At 41.0% G+C, this 20,650-nt stretch overlaps 1 protein-coding gene across 5 annotated transcripts; it reads left to right on the plus strand.

Moving 5' to 3' along the window:
* Positions 1-1,519: 1,519 nt before the first annotated feature.
* On the plus strand, positions 1,520-19,245 carry LOC121277373 (thymic stromal cotransporter homolog). 5 transcript variants are annotated; one of them, XM_041186764.1, is made up of 4 exons: positions 1,520-2,973; positions 4,074-4,157; positions 6,036-6,192; positions 18,837-19,245. In XM_041186764.1, the coding sequence occupies exons 1-4, from the start codon at positions 1,851-1,853 to the stop codon at positions 18,838-18,840; spliced, it is 1,368 nt and encodes a 455-aa protein (XP_041042698.1). In that variant the 5' UTR covers positions 1,520-1,850; the 3' UTR covers positions 18,841-19,245. The 5 variants fall into 5 exon arrangements, with proteins under 5 accessions (XP_041042698.1, XP_041042697.1, XP_041042696.1 ...); XM_041186763.1 differs by lacking the exon at positions 18,837-19,245 and adding an exon at positions 8,400-12,895; XM_041186762.1 differs by lacking the exon at positions 18,837-19,245 and adding an exon at positions 10,087-12,892.
* Positions 19,246-20,650: the final 1,405 nt, after the last annotated feature.

Raw genomic sequence — 20,650 nt, forward strand, 5'->3', positions numbered from 1 at the left:
AAGAGCAGAGGCTGGGAATTCTGCAAACTCACCTCCTGTTTCCCCAAAGCCTATCTATCTACAAGCCACAAGTCACTCTCCACTTGGTTGGGTGAGTGCAGCTCCACCAACACTCAAGCAGTTTGGCACAAAGCAGCCCACTTGATCACATCAACCAGCTTAAACATTCCCTCCCTCCACTACCAACACGCAGCAGTGTGTACCATATGCAAGATGCACTGCAGAAACTCACCAAGGCTCCTTCAACAGCACCTTCCAAAATCACAGCCTCTACCACCTAAAAGGACAAAGGCAGCAGATGCATGGGAACACTACCACCTGCAAGTTCCCCTCCAAGCCACTCACCAACCTGACTTGGAAATATATCACTGTTTCTTCACTGTTACTAGGTCAAAATCCTGCAACTGCCTCCTTAACAGCATTGTGGGTGTACCTACACCAATGGACTGCAGTGGTCCAAGAAGGTAGCTCACCACCACCTTCTCAGGGGCACCTAGCGATGGCCAACAAATGTTGGCCCAGCCAGCAAAGCCCACATCCCATGAACGAATCATTTTCAAAAAATCAATAATGTCTGTATTGACACTGGGGAGTGAGGTATTATTAATGGAAAATATCCACATGTTAAAATGCGCATTCACTCACTGACAGGGAAATTTCAATTTGATGCTGATTGAAGGAGCTGAGATCACACAAGGATAAAACATGGCTCAGATAATGAAAAGAGAAAGTGCTGGAAATACTCAGCAGGTCTGATATCATCTGTGGAGAGAGGAACAAACTTAACCTTTCAAGTCAACGTCACTAAAAAGGAGGTGATCTGGTCATTCTCAGGTTGCTGATTGTGGGGAGCTTGCTGTGTGTAAATTGGCTGCCACATTTCCTACATTACAACAGCGACTACACTTCAAAAGTAGGTCATAGGCTGTAAGTGCTTCGTTATGTCCCGAGATCATGAAAGGCGCTATATAAATGCAAGTCTTTTCCTCCTCACGTCACAGTCACGGATTTTTCGGGTGTGTTGGCTGCAAGGTTGAGTGGTCGTGCCGAATGTAGTTATTTGGCTATTCATTGTCTCTACCAGAACTATTGTAGAGGCTGTACAAGTAGTGATCAGCTTGTGGAAAATGGCTCAAGATGTCTCACTCCTGATCACTATCAAGTAATCCCTATTGGAAATGTACATCATAGAGGTCAGGTGAACTGGGCTGTCTTTCGCTGTTGCTCATGTGGACACTCGTGGTCATGCCTTGGCCATGAAGAATGGCCATCCCGTTAGCTCCTTAGTTGGTGCTCCGTGGAAATGTAACTTTAGGACAGGAGAGAGGAGACAAAAGTAAAACTTAAAGAAGCAGCAATTTCAGCACCTGTACACATCTGAGTGTTATCATGGTAGCCATTGTGAAATTATCCAGTGGAATACTAAGAGTATGAACGCATTGCAACATCACTAAAAACTCTCCAAATAAGGTGTAACCAACAGGTTAAAGGTTAAAGGTTGCCTCACAATAAATATTGCCGGACCTGACTGAAGTGTCGAGCCAGATGCCGATTTTGCTGACAACACAAGAACCATCATGCCCAGCTTTTATTTCCTTTGACAATGCATTGCAGCTTAAAAGTGTTGATCTAACCCAGAGAGAGAAAAAAACCAAGAAAGTGAGACAAGTGACTCAATCAGGAAAGGGGAAGTGCGGTTCTTCCGTGTTCAACTTAGGCATAAGGCAACTCTTTCAAACTGTTCCGTAGTTACTCAGAAGCCTCCTGACATTCCTCAGGCCAGATAAAGGGGTCATTCCGGGTGATTTTTCTACAATATGTAAATAGGCAGGAACGTGCAAAGAAAGACAATGGAGATGTGTCGAAAGCTGTTCTCTTTCGTCGAGATCGTTGTAGGTTTGCACCAGATCGCTGGTGCTTTCTATGACACGGCTCTGTTGATGCTGGTCCAGGAACACTCCAATTCCAATTCCACAACACCTGGAAGCCAAGACCAGCAGCAAGAAGCCATCTCTCGGTTTTACATGATCTACAACCTCCTGCTGAGGATTACCCCTCTGGTCTTCACCTTCTTCCTGGCCAAACTTGGAGATCAAAAATCCAGGAAGGTCACTATTTGTGCCCCCCTTCTGGGGTATCTGGTGTCCAGGTCCCTGTTGGTCTTTGTGATCCTGCTTGATCTGCCCTTGGAGGTGATGTTTGCTACTGCTTTGCTGAATGGTCTGAGTGGGGGTTTCACTGCTTTCTGGTCTGGGATCATGGCTTTGGCCTCAGACACCTCCTCACAGGAGAAGAGATCTATCAGGCTTAACAGAGTTGAGCTGACCTATGGAGTCGCAGGGCTGGTTGGAAGTGTCATATCCGGCCACCTTTTTGTCCATTTCAGAATTTCACATGACCAGGGGGCTGGGCTGATGGTCTGTAGCTGTATTTTTTACGCTTTAAGCTTACTTTGTAGCGCCCTTGGGCTAAAATCAACACTCGAACAACCACAAACTCATTCTCATGGAAATGGCAGCCTGTTAGATCATGGGCAGCAGGAAAGTGACAATCGAGCTACCGATGAGGCTGGGCCAGGAAATATAACTTGGAATGAAACTCAAAGTGAAAGGTCAAGATTACTGAGTAACCAGAACATTCCAAGGTCTCAAGATAGTCCTAGAGGCAGCAGGTCGGTGGATAAAATCACAATTGCACTGCTCTTCACAGCTGGGGTTTTGTATGAGTTTGGGGTGAGTGGTGGAGTGGATGTGCTGCCCATATTTGTATTAAAGGACCCACTGAATTGGAACGCTGTCTGGGTCGGTTATGGCAATGCAACAGGTTACGCTCTCTTCCTCACCAGCTTCATAGGAGTTGTAGTTTTTTCCAGATGGTTAAAGGATACTTCCTTGATTGTGATGGGAATGGTGTCATTTTCCATTGGGATGCTAATCATGGCCTTCGTGAAGTGGACATTCCTATATTTTATTGGTAAGTAATTTTATTGGCAGCTTTTAAGGACTTTTCTGGACTAAACCACTGAAGGTGCAAGTCATCCATTGTGGAATATATGGCAGGGCAATTTGTAGCTTTTGCTGTTAACAATAGAGAGGAAAATGAGGAAGCTCTCAAAGGATCACTGGGCGTTACTACCCAGTGTTTTTCTTAATCTAAGTAGCCAATCTCCTGCTCATGCCCTACATCTTTTAATATTGCTTGCTTTCAAGCATCTAATTTCCATAGACAGGGTTTAATAAGCACAGCTTCAAAAATAGGTTTTGGCACAAAATTCCCTCTTAATCATCCTCTGCACAAAGGAACTTTTGTTACTTTACCTTACTTTTGGAATTTTCTTCAATTTGTACCATCTCCTTGTCATCTCATCAGCCGGTAAAAATAACCTGGAACTATTTTCCATAAATCTTTGTAATGTGGGTGACCTCTATTACATCATCCTCGACCTTCTCGGTGCTATTGAGAAAAGTCTCAATTTCTTGTGTCTCTCCTCACAACTGTAACACGTGACCTCTGGTCACATCATATTAAATCTACTTGCAGCCTCCTCATTTTTATATTCTTCCAATTGGTGGCAAATTCAGGTCTGATACAAGTTTGTCATATACTACCTGTCAATACAAAACTAAAGATTCTGTTTGCCTAGTTAATGATCTTACTTATTTGCATTGCCACCTTTAGATGACCTGTATACCTGCAAACCAAAGTCCACTACTGCATTTAAGATCTTGCTATTTAAGGCATGTCTTCTCTCCCTATTCTTGCTTCCAAAATGTATTGTAACGCTTTATGTATTGTGTCTGCATTTGCATGTTGAAGGCACCCAATAAATGTAAGTCATTCTTGTCTGATGCTGTGTTGCCTGTGTACTGTTGTAGAGCTGAAAGCATTCGTATAACAGTTTGAAAACAATGTACAAAGTGATCAGAGTTCTGCGATAGAGAGGTTGTTATGTAATTATTGATAAAGACTGTCAACAGCAGACGCCAGTCTGTAATGAACACCCACAATCAGATTAGCACTTATTGAAATGATTAACCACCTTCCTCCTCAGCCTGCTCTCTTTTATCTTGCAGCCCGAGTTGTGATGATGTTTGCCCTTATTCCGCTAGCTACAATACGATCTGTGATTTCTAAGCAGATAAAGGACACTTCATATGGTTAGTATCTCAGATCTTGCTAATCTTTGCCATTTTACAAAATATCAGCAAGTGCCGTGATTACTTTTCATTTCCATTAATAAAAGTAAAATAAAAGCTTTTGGCAAGTTAATTTATTGATGTGATGTGATGCTGCTTTGTCTTCATTATACAGGTTCCTCTAACCCATGCAGTATCCCTGAACTGAATCTGGGAAACAGTCTTTTCCCAAGTCTCCTTACCAGTGCCAAAGCAAAGGGCCCGAGACATCTGTACCTCTTCCTTTCCCAAATATAGTTGCTGGCTCACTTGCAGCCAGACATGAATCCATTTCTTGCCCACCATTCTGGGGGCTTAGTCAGCCAGTAAGTACTGAAAGCTATGACTGGGTCACCAATAGGGGCTCAGGGAGTTTTAGCCTAAACCACCCCCCTGACCAGAACATGATGCGATTGGGTCAAATAATTGGGAGTGAATTCAAGCAGAATTGGACCTGACCCATTACCCTCCAGGTTAATATTTTGGTTTGGGGATTTGAATTAACTCTGTAATATCTTCCCATGGAAACCTGAGTAAATAGCCGTGACACATACTCTGTTTGCTACAAATGGATGAAGCATAGCATGTGAATCCTGCAATTCCACTTATACAAACATATGTACACACGAACATATGAATTAGGTGCAGAAGTAGGCCATTCGGCCCCTAGAAGCTGTTCCACCGTTCAATAAGGTCATGGCTGATCTGTTTGTGTCTCGAGTTCCACATTCCCACCTACCCCCAATAACCTTTGATTCCCTTGCCTAACAAGAATGTACCTGCCTCTGCCTTAAAAATATTCAGTGACCCCACCTCCACTACCTTCTGAGGCAGAGAGTTCCAAAGTCACACAACCCTCTGGGAGAATAAATTTCTGCCCATTTCTTTCCTCTTTGGGTAACCCCTAATTTTAAAACAGTGCTCCCTAGTTCTGGACTCACCCACAAGAGGAAACATCCTTTCCACGTCCGCCTTGTCAAGACCATTCAGGATTTTACATACTTCAATCAAACCACCCCTCACTCTTCTAAACTCCAGCCCAAGCCCAGCCTGTCCAACCTTCCCTCATAAGAAGACTCGCTCATTCCAGGTATCAAACCTCCTCTGAACTGCATCCAACACATTTACATCCTTCCTTAAATAAGGAGACCAAAACTGCACACAGTATTCGAGATGCAGTTTCACCAATGCCCTGTATAACTGAAGCATAGCATCCTTACTTTTATGTTCAATCCCTCCCGTAATAAAGGATAGCATTCCATTAACCTTCTTGTTTACATGCTGTACCTGCATACTAACTTTTTGTGACTCATGCGTGAGAACACCTAGATCCCTCTGCACCTCAGAATTCTGCAGTCGTTCCCCATTGAAGTAATACTCTGCTGTTTTATTCTTCCTGCTAAAGTAAAGGATACACTTTCCCTGGAGGGGATTCAGTGAAGGTTCAACTAGATTGATTCCTGGGTTGAGAAAGATGTCCTATGTTAGGAGATTGAGTAGGATGGACTTATACTCTCTAGCATTAAGAAGAATGAGAGGTGATCTCACTAAAACATTCTGAGGGGTTTGACAGGGTTGCTGCTGGGAGGATATTTCCCCTGGCTGGGGAGCCTAGAACCAGGGGTCACAGAAGACTTGTAAGTCTTTGAATTTCTCAGTGGATGCTCAGTGGTAGAGTAGGTTCAAGACAGAGAATGTAGCGTTTGGGAATGAAGGGCATTAAGGCAGCTGGGAATTGTGCGGGAAAGTGGAGTTGAGATAGATCATCCACCATGATCTTATCGATTGGTGAAGTAGGTGCAAGGGACTGTGTGATCTACCCCTGTTCCTATATCTTACATTCTTTATTCTTGTTTAAAGGGAAACCATTTGCCATACTTCAGATTTTACTAACACTGACTGGAGTCGTTACTTCAATCGTCTTCCTTAATATTTACAACTCGATGAAAGACCTGTACCCTTCCGTCTGTTTTGGTCTGTCATCTGTCATCAGTTGCCTGGGTATCATTCCCATAACGTAAGCAAAATAACATCATGAATATGAGTGAATGAGAATGCTAAAGGTACATGGATGCCACAGATTTAAGAAAATTGCCAAAAGAAGGGTAGGGAAGATGTGATTTTGTTTTACTGTTTACACAGCAGGTTGTTGTGATCTGGAATGCAATGTCTGAAAGAGTGATGGGAGCAGATTCATTAGTAGCTTTCAAAAGGAAATTGTTTAAATACTTGAAAGGAAGGATTTAGAAGGCTATACAGAAAGGTCAAGAGGAAGGCGAATTAATTGGAAAGCACTTTCAAAAGAGCATATGGGCAATGGGCCGAATGGCCTCCTTCTGCGCCGTATGTTTCAGTGATAAATTCACTGATCACACTCATCAAGGAACTATATTTTAATGCAGCAAAGGTCGCAGAAACAAGACAAGTTGCTGGAGCCACTCTTTCCCAAATAGGGTTCCACACCACGTTGGGGGACTGATGAATATGCACTAATTTCAGAAGAGAAAGCACAGTGGGGGGGCATGCCAGGAGCAGCACCAGGCATACCTAAAAAGGTGTCAACCTGTGAAGTTACAACCTGGGACTACTTGCATGCCAAACAGCGGAAGAGACGTATGGGAACACCAACGTCTACAAGTGTCCCTCCAAGTCACACCCCATCCTGACTTGTAACTATATCACCATTCCTTCACCGCTGCGGGATCGAAATCCCAGCAGCACTGTGGGTGTACCTACACCGCATGAACTTCAGCAGTTATGAAGGCAGCTCACAATCACCTTCTCAAAGGCAATTAGGGATGGACAACAAATGCTAGTCTTGACCGCAAGACCCACATTCCATGAAAGAATTTAATTATCTCACTTCAGTTTCTGGCTCATTTTTGGGCTGTGGGAAATATCAAAAATAGACAATTGGCACGGTGAGCACGATTATCCTTAATTGTCAATGTGCTCAGAGTCCATTTCATTACATAAGAAGCGATGGGTGTGCACAGCTATGGGAAGCCCCGTGTTACACAACTGCCTTCATTGGAAGTGGCTGTGGAACATAACCTGGAATGTTGCACTGTTAGTTGGAAGAGAGCGACAGAACGTTAGCCACTAGGGTTGAAGGAGTTAAGAGAGGGAATGTGCTGTTGGGAAGAGTTTTCACTTCACCCGGTGCCCTGATGTAGACAAATGCTACATCATAATCCACCATGCTCGTGTCACCAAGCAACTATATTGAGTTTGACATTTCATCTCCAGTTCCCGGTTCATGAAGAAAGGAATTCATTCTTCAAATGAAAGATTGTGAAACTGCAAATCTGACCTTCTCAGAGAAAACTAACACTAAGCTGAGGGAGCAAGGATGGAGGTAGTTGCATTTTATAAGAAAAAGGATTTGGCCTAAGCTTCAATGATGAATTAGGAAGGAGATATGTGAATGCAGGATAGAAAATTAGAATTTTCTCTCCGATTGGTACCTGTAGATTTGTAACATATTCTACTTCATTTGCAGTATTGTGGAGTACAGATTGTCCAGGCATTCTAGATTTCCAGAATACTGATGTGAAACCCTGACAGAAGAGACATGAGAAAACAAACATCTACAAAGCTCAAAATTATTGTAACGAAAAAAGATGACAGCCAGATTACTTAATCCCAGGCTATTTTTGCCAAAAAAAAGCGTGTCCCACCCTGTTGGCAGGATGCTGAGTCAGTCTCATGTCTGGCACATCTCTTCCCTTCATTTAATACTCCAATCTGCAACCTCCCTGCTTCTAGGTTCTTGTGAAAAATCAGCTTCCAATGGAGTTCGTATCACTGAATAACCTCCAAGTTTTCAGGTTGATTTCCATGTTACCCACAGTGCCAAGACTCTCAGTCCAACTTATCAGGTCACAAAGATGCAGGGACAATCCAAGTCAGGGAAAACGTTTCCTAAACTGCCCAGCAGACTGATCTTACCAGCGTTGTGGTGCGAAGCGCCCTCACAAGAAAGATCAGTGTCCTGCGAGCACTGTCCAATGCTTCCACTGCAACCAACAGGGACACTTTGGTAAATTGCGCAAGTCAAAACCCCCAGCGCAGAACAGATTGCCCAAAGATAGTTCACAAGGTCAAGACCAAAAGCCCAGACGACACTACAGCCATGCTTCTTGCGTTGCATCAGAGAATGTGGCTCTTCATCTTGGATTGCTGACATCATGGTAAATGGTCATCTAATAAATTTTAAATTAGGTTTCAGACGCCAGTGTGACAGTCCTGTCAGATGAGGAACCATGGCTGCAAGGCCTTTGGATTCAAATGACGGACACTCCACTTTACAAAGCGGGGGAGTCCGACTCTCAGTCATCGACATGATCCTGGAACCACAGAGCTACAGCAACAAACAGATCTTTGAGCTGATGTACGTTGTCCATAATCAGCCTTATTCTCTTCTGAGCAGGGATGCCTGCGTAGCCGTAGGCCTCCTCCAGATGGCAGAAGATGTCAAGATGACCACTGTCATGAGCCAATCAGAACAGCACGATGCTGAGTCTTCAAACACGAAAGAGTACTCACTCTGATCTCACCTGCAATCTCTCTTTTTGGGGAGCGAGTTTGTTCATCATCATTCCAGGTCCTGGAAGGTCAGACCAACCTATCACACACAAGATTCCCATAGCACTTCCAATCAGCAGTCTGCGAAACCTCTACCTCCAACTACGATGATGGTACAGTTGGTAAGCACACCAATTACTTCCAGCCAGCCTGCCAGAACCACAAGGGGTGCTGGAACCTCGTAGCAGTCTCACACCATCAGAAACAGAGGTGAGCATGCTATTCAATCTTCTTCTTGCCACAGGAACGTCCTTTCTGAGCCTCAGAGAGCTTCCTGATGGCCCAAACAGAGGAGGAAGAAGAAAAGATACCACCAAGCAGACGAATACCATTTTTGTCCACCCCGCAAGAAAGAATCAAGAGGAACAACATCCATGCACCACCAAACCAACCAGAATAAACGGGCATGGCTTAACATCAAACAATGGAAGAAAGAATGAAAACACGGGTCCAACCTCCAAGCCAACAACAAGAACCAGAACCACCAGAGCCTGTCACTTTCCCAACAGAACAAGAAATGAGATGTGGGAGGGTTATAAAGCCTCCTGGCCACCCAAAACTCTAACTCCAAGGACTTTCAGGGGGGAGATGTGATTACTGTAATTGCTATAATGTTAGATTAGCATTAAGGTTTTAACAATAAGGTAAATGCACAAGACTTATAACAATGTAAGACTTGAAGTAAACTGAAGTAACTCTATATCCATGGGATAAGGACTTGACAGGGGTGTTGTAATAGGGTTTGATACATATAGGGTTGTGGTAGGACTGAGTAGAGTACCGTTCACAGAGTGATGTCAGAAGGCAGATGACCCAGAGCCAGGGTCAGTCCAGAGATGGAGAGAGATGTGCAAAGACCTAGGATGGAGTCAGCTCCATTGCTGTACCCTCTGCCATATATACGTACATAGTTAGGGGTTGTGAAGAAGAACTTGACATAAATATACTCAAGACTACAAAACCTACTTCATGGTGTCCGAAGCAGGATTCTTCACACAGATGTACGGTTGAACGTGGAAATCGAGATCTTGCAGTACAGTGTGCCCTATACTTCCACAAGCTTCGCTATATCAGAACCTTGTGATGGACTCAGCCCTGAAATCTGTGTGAGGGCTTAAAATTGCATAACATACTGACTAGTTCCCACTAAACACACCAGAAAAGGTTAGGGCTGGTGCATTCAAGTGTTCAGTGAATTTTTAATGGTGTGATAAGTTGCAATTACTGTCAATCTCCCTGCAATTAAGTTTCTAATTTTACTACAAGCTTTCAGAATTTAACATTTTTAAATTTAACTAACTTTTCCTTTGTCCTTTTTTTACAGTCTGGATGTGATTTTACAATGAATTGAACATTCTAAAATACACTTCCTGGTTTAGTTTTTTGCATGAGTGGGGCAATAAAGTGTCAAGATGATCAACGAGCGCCACTTCTTCCCTAATGACACCAAAATCCAAGCCAATTATCTTCCGACTTCTCGTTGCATTTGACATGATTGCATTCACACCATTTCCCTTCACTGTGGTGCAGCTCAGTGAGATTGCCCATAACTGATTCTACTACCTGTATCAACGCTACTTGCACTGCTCCAGTCCTCACTCACCTCCACAGACCCTCCCCCCCCACTGCCAACCCCCCAAAGATCCAACCCTTAATGCTCCTCAGTAACAAAGTGTTGCATGAAGATTGTCTGACAGCTGATGACAGTCTATTGCCATCATGATGAAGGCATCAGAACTGCCCCCAACTGAACACTAGGAAGATCAAAACCATTCTACTAGGCTCCCACAGGTGAGGTCCGATCCGATCCAGCATCAACATTACTTTCACTCCTGCAGCGATGTTGTCTGCCACACTTTTCCCCACTGCTGCCTAGCTCAGCCGCACCTTCAGCATTTCTACACTTTACTTCCTCCCCACCCCCCTTTGCCTGTCACCTACGATAAACATCATCCAAAACTCCATGACAGAGTCTTCTTTAACCCAGTCTTCGGCATTATAGAAATGGTGATGTCACTGGATGAAAACTGCCCTCTGAAGTAGTCTAAACTAGGAATGAGCAATAAATTTGCGTACCTTGAGAATTATTTAAAAAGAATCCCCTCTGTCTCTTTTCCTTCCTCCCCACTTTCAAAAATGCACCTTTGACCAGGCTTTTGGTTCATTGCCCTAACCCCACCCTGAAAGCTCAGCACTCTCTTTTCATCTAAAGAACATTCCACACGAAAGAAAAGGTGTTTCAGGATTTACATAATTGTCTGCTTGAAGTCACACCTCCCAGCTTTGGTTCACTCATGAGGTCCTAATCCACTCCTGATTCAAAGTCTGTTAATTTTCATATTAAAACACATTTGGAAACTACTTCATGTTAACTAAAAGTGAAACTATTATGGCACTAAAAGTACAACTGTCTATGCAGATGCATGGAAATCCTACCACCCTCAACGTCTTCTTGGAGTCTGCTACGTTAATAACAAGGCCCAGTTCTAACTTTCTTTTCAAGTGAATAATCATTCACAAATTACAATCATTTCACAGAGTTGCTTGTGTATGGCTTTAGAAAGGACGTGGGAGTTTTTACATAAGTGGTTAATGTGTCAATTTGGCCAATACTTTAATCTCAATAAAGTAAAGGAACATGGAAACAGGAATACTTCAGAGGTATTGGTAGCATAGTGGTTACTATGGTTAATGATCTGGAGAAGAGTTCAAATCCCACGAGAGCAGCTGGGGAATTTAAATTCAATTAATTAAATCAAGCTGGAATAAGAAGCTATCTGCTGTGATAAGCATGAAACAACTGAATTGTTGTTAAAACCAAAGTGCTTCAATAATGTCCTTTAGGGATGTGTTATGGCACAGTGGATGGTAAATGCTGAGCTGCTCAAATCCCAGAGGGGAACTTGAAACAGCTACCACAACTTTGCAATTTACATTTATTTTGAGATGCGTGCCTTGAATAGGAATGAGTCCACCGAGTCTTAGGCAATTTTTACAAAACTACATTAAACATTTATGACTAGAAGAAAAGATTTTAAGCACATATAGGTCTACAAGTTACTACTATAATAATTCCTAAATCCCCTAATTAATCCAGCTCCCAGTTACACCTCCATTAAGGCAACAGTAAAACAACATAAATTTCAACAGACCCAGGCAAAGCACACAGTACCATGGATTGGGATATTCACAATGAGTTTTCTTAGCTTCGGTTCCTGTAGACAGCAACTTGATGCTTGGAGGCTCGAGGCTTTTCGTCCTTGTTAGATTTAGCGCACCTTCTCCTTACACGTAACTTCATCTCCTTTATACAGATTTCACCCTTTTTAATGTAAATTCCATTGTCCCAATATGTCTTTGCAACTTTACTTTTTTCATAATATAAATCTTCCATTGTACTCATATTATCAGTGATCTTTGGGAAAAATAAACACATTGTTTGGCTTAGCCTCTGTTGGCTAGGTGTAACACCTTACCGTCTCTTTGAAATTCATGGCTCTGGTTTATCCAAACATGCAAATGTTGCTCATACCTCACATTCTAAAACTTCAGCCATATTTACATATTTGGCATTTCAAACCCAGCTTCTCTTCTGATAACTCAAAGGCTCCAGACTAGCTGTCTGCAATTCAAATAAAACCCACACACACACACACAACCTCACACAGAGAAACTGATCCAAAATCCACTATTAACCTACCTTTACAATAAATCATGATAATATTATGAAAGTTATTATATTTTCATGACAGGAAGGAAATCTGCATGAAATCTCCATGTAACCCCCTCCTTACTGGAAAACGAACCATCATAATTTAAGAAGGCAGCTTTATTTTCTTAGCCCATTTATATTACCTCATATAGTTATCTATATACCCACACTATTACATTATCAGATGCATGCATTAACATAACAATATATGTATACACTAATCCCTGACATCAACAGAAATCTTTCCAGTCCAGTGTCCAGGTTTTTAAATGTCCAATTTTGCCTTTCAACTGCAAACTCTCAACAATGCATCTGCAATCATATTTTCTTGTCCAGCCACATGCATAATCTGTAAATTAAATGGTTGCAGTAATAAACTCCATCTGAATAACCTTGCACTTCTGTCTTGAAATTTGTCCAGAAACTTATTAGGATTGTGAGCTGTACAAACAATTGTTTCTCATGAATTGTTTGCCACTTAAATCTCAAAATGCTGCAATGCTAACACCAGACTCAGAGTCTTCTTTTAGATTGTTGAACATCTTCTCTGTTGCATGTTTCAACATCTGTGAAACATATCCTATTGTTTCTCAATTCCAGTGTCACCTTCTAGTAACAATATGGTCCCAATGCCTATATCGCTTGCGTCAATAGCCAACTTAAATTGCTTGGCATAATTGGGTACTGCTAAAACTGGTGTTCTAGTCAATACAGCTTTCAAACAATCAAATGCCTTCTGACCCTCTTGTGTCCATTGAAACTTCTTGTTTTTTTTAATAGCTCAGTCAATGGAGCAACTGCATGGTTAAAATTTGGTACAAATTTCTAGTAGAACACATCAATGCCCAGAAATCTCAAAAAATCTTGTTTTGTTGTAGACACAGTGAAATCCATGATAGCCTTAACTTTCACAACTCTCGGAGCCACCTTATCATGTCCAATGGTGTGGCCTAGATATGTAACTTGTGCTTTTGCAAATTCACTTTTAGCCAAGTTCATCACCAAATTAGCTTCTTCTCATTGACAAAACAATTTTATCAAGTTGTTAATATAAACAGCACAATTGCTCAGTCCTGCAATTACTTTGCTTGTCAGTCTTTAAAATGTTGCAGGTGCATTTTTCATACCAAATGGCATGAATTTAAACTGATATAATCCATCAGGTGTCACAAAAGCTGATATCTCCTTGGGTCTCTCGGTTAACGGTATTTGCCAATATCCTCTTAGCAAGCCAATCTTTGTGATAAATTTTCCTTGTCCCACTTTCTCAATGCAATCTCCCAACTGTGGTATAGGATAAGAATCTGCTTTTGTTACCACATTCACCTTTCAATAGTCCACACACAGTCTTTGTGTTCCATCTGGTTTCAGTACCAGTACAATAGGTGAACTCCAGTTACTGAACCTAGACTCAATGGTGTAATTTTGAAGCATGAATTCAATTTCTTTCTGTACTTGTTATGACATTGCTGGATTTAATCTATAAGGATGCTGCCTTAACGAAGATAAAACTTCTACACATATATCATGTGCAGCTAAATTTGTCCTCCCCAGCTTATTCCCATAAATAGCTTTGTGTGACTGCAATAGCTTCTCCAAATCACTTTGACACTTGTCTGGAAGGTAACTCAATATTACATTTAATTTTTCAAGTACCCTGTCATTATCCAATTTTATTGGAGGAAAATCAATGTCAGAATCCTGCATTTCTACCTCTCTCATAATCCGCCATCACTAATACCTCCTTTTGGTCCTCTTCCCTGTCAAAGTACTTTTTAAGTATACTTACATGACATACCCTCAACTTCTTTCTACTATCTAGAGTATTTATTAAATAATTTACTTCTCTCAGTTTCTTTTCAATCCTGTAAGGCCCACTAAACCTCGCCTTTAATGAGTCATCTAGTACTGGTAACAGAACTAGCATTTTTTCCTCAGCAACAAAACTATGAGCTGTAGCTGTGATATATTTAAATGTTCCCTAGCTAACTCACATGCTCTGTTCAATCTTTCTCTGAAGTTTGATACATAATCCAGGAGAGTAGTTTCTGAATTTTGACCCATCAATTTCTCATGAATCAATTTCAGTTGTCCTCTTACCTCGTGACCATAAACTAGTTCAAAAGGACTAAAATCAGTTGATACATTAGAAGCATCCCTAATAGCAAATAACAAGGATGGAATTCCCCCATCCCAGTCCTGTGGATAGTCCTGACTATACACCCTCATCAGAGTTTTTAAAGTTTGACGCCATCTTTCCAAAGCCCCTTATGATTCAGGATGGTAAGCTGTTGACTTAAACTGTTTTATCCCCAAACTGGTCTTTACTTCCTTAAACAGCTGTGGCATGAAATTTGAACACTGATCTGATTGTGTTTCTTTTAGTAATCCATATCTGGTTAAAAAAAAATTAGTCAATTTTTCCACAATTCTCTTTGTTATAATATTCCTAAAAGGTTTTGCTTCAGGAAACCTTGTGGACACATCCATTAGTGTCAGTAAGTACTGATTTCCACTTTTAGCATCTGGGAGGGGTCCTACACAATCAATCATGACACTAGTGAAAGGTTCCTTAAGTGCTGGAATTAGAATTAAAGGTGCCGGCTGAATCATTGCTTGTGGTTTCCCTATCGCCTGACATGTGTGACATTTTGTATAGAATTTGACCACATTTTGAGGCAATCCAGGCCAATAAAAATATTTTTATATTTTTGCCTGCATCTTTATAATTCCTAAATGTCCCCCAATTGGAATTTAATGAGCAATTCTCAAAATCTCATTTCTATATCCAAATGGTTTAACAATCTGATGCTTTTCCCTCCAGCTTTCATTTGCTGAAACAAGATAAGGCTGTCATTTTCTCATTGAAACATTATCCTTAAAGTAATAACATTCTGGAATACATTCTGCCTCTGTTTCTGAGTTAGCTGTTTGATATAACTGTCTTATTTGTGTATCCTTTTTCTGTAACTCCGCCAACTACCTTGAGCTAAATACCTCAGCCAAATTATCTCCATTCTTTCTTCCTAAACAATGTTATCAAAAACAGTGTCAGCTAGTTGGATTTCCACATCTTTTCCCTGCCTTTTAACTTCCTGTTCTTCTTGTTTCAACATGTGAGCTTGTGATCTTGTTATCACACAATCTGGAAACAATCCAGGATGCTCTCTCTGCAACACTTATGTTGAAGACACCTCTACAGGCTGTTCAGCTGCCATAGGTATTACCCACATGTGGAACCCAGCTATATCATTACCTAAAATAAATTGAACCCCTGCATTGGGAAATGTTTCCACTACTCCAACACTCACCGCACCTGATTTCCACTTATTCTTTGAATTTACCATCCATAATGGAATAGGTTTAACACCTCCATGAAATCTACATATTATCTCCTGTGATACTGCCTCTGAATAACAAATATTACTATCCCACAACATTAAGGATTGACTCATCCTGGTGTCTCTTAAAATTTTAACATCTTTACCTACTACACCCTGTATACATGAAAAGACTTTCCCCTTACATACAAAATCTTTAAACACTTCTGCAACCTGCTCCTCAGAACTCCTTTGGGTAAATTGACTCCTCCTGTTTTACCTGTACACAAACCAGTGTTTTTTCCTGTGCCTGAACCTCAGAACCCACAGTGCTTTTACTTCCAGAACTTTTCTGCACCCCAATAATCCCAACAGATTTTCCCTGCAATTTCCAACATACTGATTTCATTTGTCCAACTTTATTACAATGAAAACACCTCAATTTTCAAGTGTTACTTCTACCCTCAGCAACTTTCTTTTTATTCTGAGAAAAAACTCCCTGGGAATTTCCACCTACTCCTCTTCCCTGACTGCCCACCTTCCTTTCACCTTCCCACTTTCTATCCTTCTCTGATTTAAAAAGGTGACAAAAAAGGGTTTAGATCTATGCACTAACTCATAATAATCAGCTATTTCTGCTGCTTGTCTTATCATTTTAACCCTCTGTTCCTCCATGTGGGTTCTAACTACCAAAGGAATTGAATCTTTAAATTCTCCCAAAAGAATTACTTCTCTAAGAGCTGCAGATGTCATCTCTATCTTCAATGCCTGTATCCACTGGTCAAAATTACTTTGTTTTACTCTCTCAAACTCAAAATAAGTATTCCCAGGCTGTTTTCTCTCATTCCTAAATTTCTGCCTGAATGCCTCAAGAGCCAACTCATATGCACTCAAAATAGCTTTCATTACCACATCATTGTTCACTGACATTTCTTCTGACAGTGAAGCATAAACCTCATGTGCTCTGCCCACCCACCTGGATCGTAATAACAATGTCCAGTTTTCCTATGGCCGTTTCATCTGTTTTGCTGTCTTTTCAAAGGAAATGAAGAATGCTTCAAACTCCTCAAACTTCGAAAGAATTTGTACAAGTTTAAATATCTCCCCAACGGGTTTTCAGATAAAGGTTTTCTCTTCTTCAGAGCTTTCCTCAGCATCTGATGTCTCCTTTTTAAAATCCGATTTTTTAAGTCGGTACTCCCTGTCTCTTTCCTTCATTCCCTCTTCCATTGCTAACTTATCCGTCTGGAGATCAAGTTTTCACATATCAATTTCTTTTTAAAATAATCTCTCTTTTTCCCTTTCTTTTTCTGCTGCCTCTAGTTCCAGTTTTCTCATTTCCAATTCTTTTTCCTTTTCGTTTGCCTCCAATTCAAGTTTTCTAAGTTCCTTTGCCTGTTCAAATTCAAGCCTCTTCATTTCTAACTGAAGTCTCACTGCCTCCAGCTGTGACTCACTAGTGTCAGGTGTCACTTCCAAATGTAAATGCTGTGCTATGACTTCAACTATGTCTGCTTTCTTTGCCGCTACAAGTAACCTCAACTGCAACTTATCCGCCAACTTACTGTTAACTTACCATCTTACTTACTTACCATCTGTTAACTTACCCTTAGATACTTTTTGTAACCCAATCAGAGTTTTATATCTTCTACTTCCAAAAAGGTTTTAGCCAAGGATGCAGCCATTTTTCCAGTCTTACCACTTTAAAAATATCTCACACCAACTCCTGAATTTAAACTGCTTCTCATACTTATAACCTTAAGATTCACCAACTCCAAACCAATCAAGGAATTTCAGATATATCCCGCAAAGAGCCCCCAATTTTGTTGTGGCACAGCGAATGATAAATGCTGAGCAGCTCAAATTCCAGAGGGAAACTTGAAACAGCTGCCACAACTGTTCTTGCAATTTGAATTTATTTTGAGATGTGTGCCTTGAATTCAGTAGTAATGAGTCCACCGAGTCTTAGAGGTTTTTTGCAAAACTACGCTAAACATTTATTAATAGAAGAAAAGATTTTAAGCAAATGCATAGGTCTACAAATTACTACTATAATAACTTTTAAATCCCCTAATTAATCTAGCTCCCAGGTACACCTCTGTTAAGACAACAGTAAAACAGCATAGATTTCAACAGACCCAGGCAAAACACACAATACCCTGGATAGGGATATTCACAATGAGTTTTCTTAGCTTCAGTTCCTGTAGATAACAACTTGATGCATACAGCCTGAAGGCTTTTCACACTTGTTGGATCTTAGTGTGCCTTCTCCTTACACATAATCTCATCTCCTTTATTTAGGTTTCTACCTTTTTAATGTAAATTCCATTGTCTCAATAAGTCTTTGCAACTTTACTTTTTCCATAATATAAATCTTCCATAGTACTCATATTATCAGTTATCTTTGGGGAAAATAAACACAGTTTAGCTTAGCCTCTGTTGGCTAGGTGTAACATCTTACCATCTCTTTGAAATTCATGGTTCTGGTTTATCTAAAAATGCAAATGTTCCTCACACCTCACATTCTAAAACTTCAGCCATGTTTACATATTTAGCATTTCAAACCTAACTTCTCTTCTATAACTCAAAGGCTCCAGACTAGCTGTCTGCAATTCAAGTAAAAGCCCCCCACACACAAGCTCATACAGAGAAACTAATCCAAGCCCCACTATTAACCTACCTTTACAATAAATCACAATAATGTTATGAAAATAATTACGTTTTCAGGACAGGAAGGAAACCTGCTGCCCTTACCTAGTCTGGCCTACATGTGGTTCCAGAACCACAACAATATGGTTGAATTATAGCTTCCTTCAGAAATGGTCTAGCAAGTCACTCAGTTGTATTAACAAGGCAGCTCTTTGCCACCTTCAAGCGTAATAATCGATGGGCAACAAATGCCAGCAACACCCACATCTCGTGAATTGTTACTTTAAAAAAGTCAGCCCCTCAAGCCTGCCCTGCCATTCAATTCAATCGTGCAATGTTTGGCATTCAAAGGTTTGAACAAAATATAGATCCTCTTTGTTTTCCTTTTGGCAGGTAATGATGGGTGTGAAGAGAGTGGACTGCAGTGGTTCAAGAAGGCAGCTCACCATCACCTTCTCAAGGACAATTAGGGATGGGCAATAAATGCTGGCCCAGCCAGCAATGCTCACATCCCATGAATGAATAAAAAATAAAGCATAAGTCAGATAACAGTTTCAGCCATTGATATTTCAAACAGTTGGACAGCTCCAAGGCTTATTTTATGTTATGGGCACATGTCACTCAGAAAATGGTGCTGTGTTGCACTTAAATACTACAAGTTTTATTCGTCCAACTATTTTAAATCAGTTGAGGTAAAGATAAATGTAATATCAAACAGTACATAACCATCAGTATACTCTAACCTTGACAACATTTTATAAATATTAACACAATAAAAGCAGGAATCGGTTCTTATTTTAAGAAAATCACATGTTACTGTTAAATTGGAAACATTCCCCCAGGCTAGACTCTTTACAACTTTGTGTGTTCAATGTCGTTGCCTAACATGGTGTGACTTTAAGAAGTGATGCCTACTAAAGGTATGGTCTTCATTTTGCAAAGTTATAAACAACTGTATGTCAGGGAGGGGAAGCAGGGACAATGCTCCTTTAAGAACCTCGCATTACAGACAGTCAAGTGAGATTTCCACAAAATCCTCAAATCAAACAACAGGATACCCTCCTAGTTTTATGCCTAAGCAGATCTCCACCTGACTGCTGCACCAGCCTAATGCTCTGGCTTGCCAATTTATTTATGCTAAGATGCACCAGACTCATTACAGAATGAAAGTGCACTGTTGTCACTCCAGGTAGTGTATGAACAATTCACCCGCTGTTCAGGATCTCTTGGAGACACAATTTCAGGCATCCAGCTCGTGGATTATAATTAAGGCTAAAATTAATTAATTGGAGACTAATGCAGTCTCCTAAGGGGACTCACCAGGGACAGTTCCTTGAGTTTTATATAAATGCAGCAGGTGGACAGGCCTCTTCACTAGAAACCTTTCATCTCATGTAACGTTAACCCACTCCAGAGACTTGAGCGCAAAGCAGTTGAGTGCAGTACTGAGGGAGTGCTGCATCATCAGAGGTGCCGTCATCTATATGAGACATTAAACGGAGGCCCATCTTCTCCTCCAAGTGGAAGTAAAGGATTCCAAGGCACTATTTCGAAAAAAATCAGGGGATTTTTCACCAATGTCCTGCCCAGTATTTATCCCTCAATCAACATCATTAAAAATCAGGGTATCTGGTCATTCTCAAACTGCTGATTGTGAGAGCTTGCTGTGCATAAATTGACTGCTACATTTCCTCCATTAAAACAGTGACAGCACTTCAAAAGTACAGCATTGGCTATAAAGTGCCTTGGGATGGCCCAAGGTTGTGAAAGGTGCTATATAAATGCAAGCCTTTTCTTTTGCACCTTGTATGCAAGTCATGGATGTTTTGGGTGTGATGGCAGGAAGGTTGGGTGATCACACTGAATGTGGTATTGTGGTTATTGTGGTTATCTACCAGGACTGCTATGCTGTCTGTACAAGTTGAGTAGGGTGTGGAAAATGGACCAAAGTGTCTCACTCCTGATTACTATCAAGTAATCTCTATTAGAAATGTGTATCGGTGGAGTCAGGTGAGCTGGGCGTCCTTCCCTGTTGCTTTGCAGTTTGGAATTTGTGGGCACTCACATGGCTTGACCAAGAATGATGGCCACCTGGTTAGGTACTGAAGTTTGGTGGCCCATATGGAAACAGACCTTCAGGACAGGGGAGAGGAGACAAATAGTAAAAATTAAATCAGCAGCAGTTTTAGCATCTGAACCAAGTGCCA

The sequence above is a fragment of the Carcharodon carcharias genome, chromosome 4 (assembly GCF_017639515.1).
Source record: "Carcharodon carcharias isolate sCarCar2 chromosome 4, sCarCar2.pri, whole genome shotgun sequence".
NCBI classification, from domain to species: domain Eukaryota; kingdom Metazoa; phylum Chordata; class Chondrichthyes; order Lamniformes; family Lamnidae; genus Carcharodon; species Carcharodon carcharias.

Excerpts from the sequence above, each read along its gene's own strand:
- LOC121277373 (XM_041186761.1), top strand. The coding sequence starts at position 1,851 with ATGGAGATGTGTCGAAAGCTGTTCTCTTTCGTCGAGATCGTTGTAGGT. Across the intron at positions 2,974-4,073 it reads GACATTCCTATATTTTATTG|CCCGAGTTGTGATGATGTTT; the intron begins GTAAGTAATTTT and ends TTTATCTTGCAG. Across the intron at positions 6,193-7,677 it reads CTGGGTATCATTCCCATAAC|TATTGTGGAGTACAGATTGT; the intron begins GTAAGCAAAATA and ends CTTCATTTGCAG.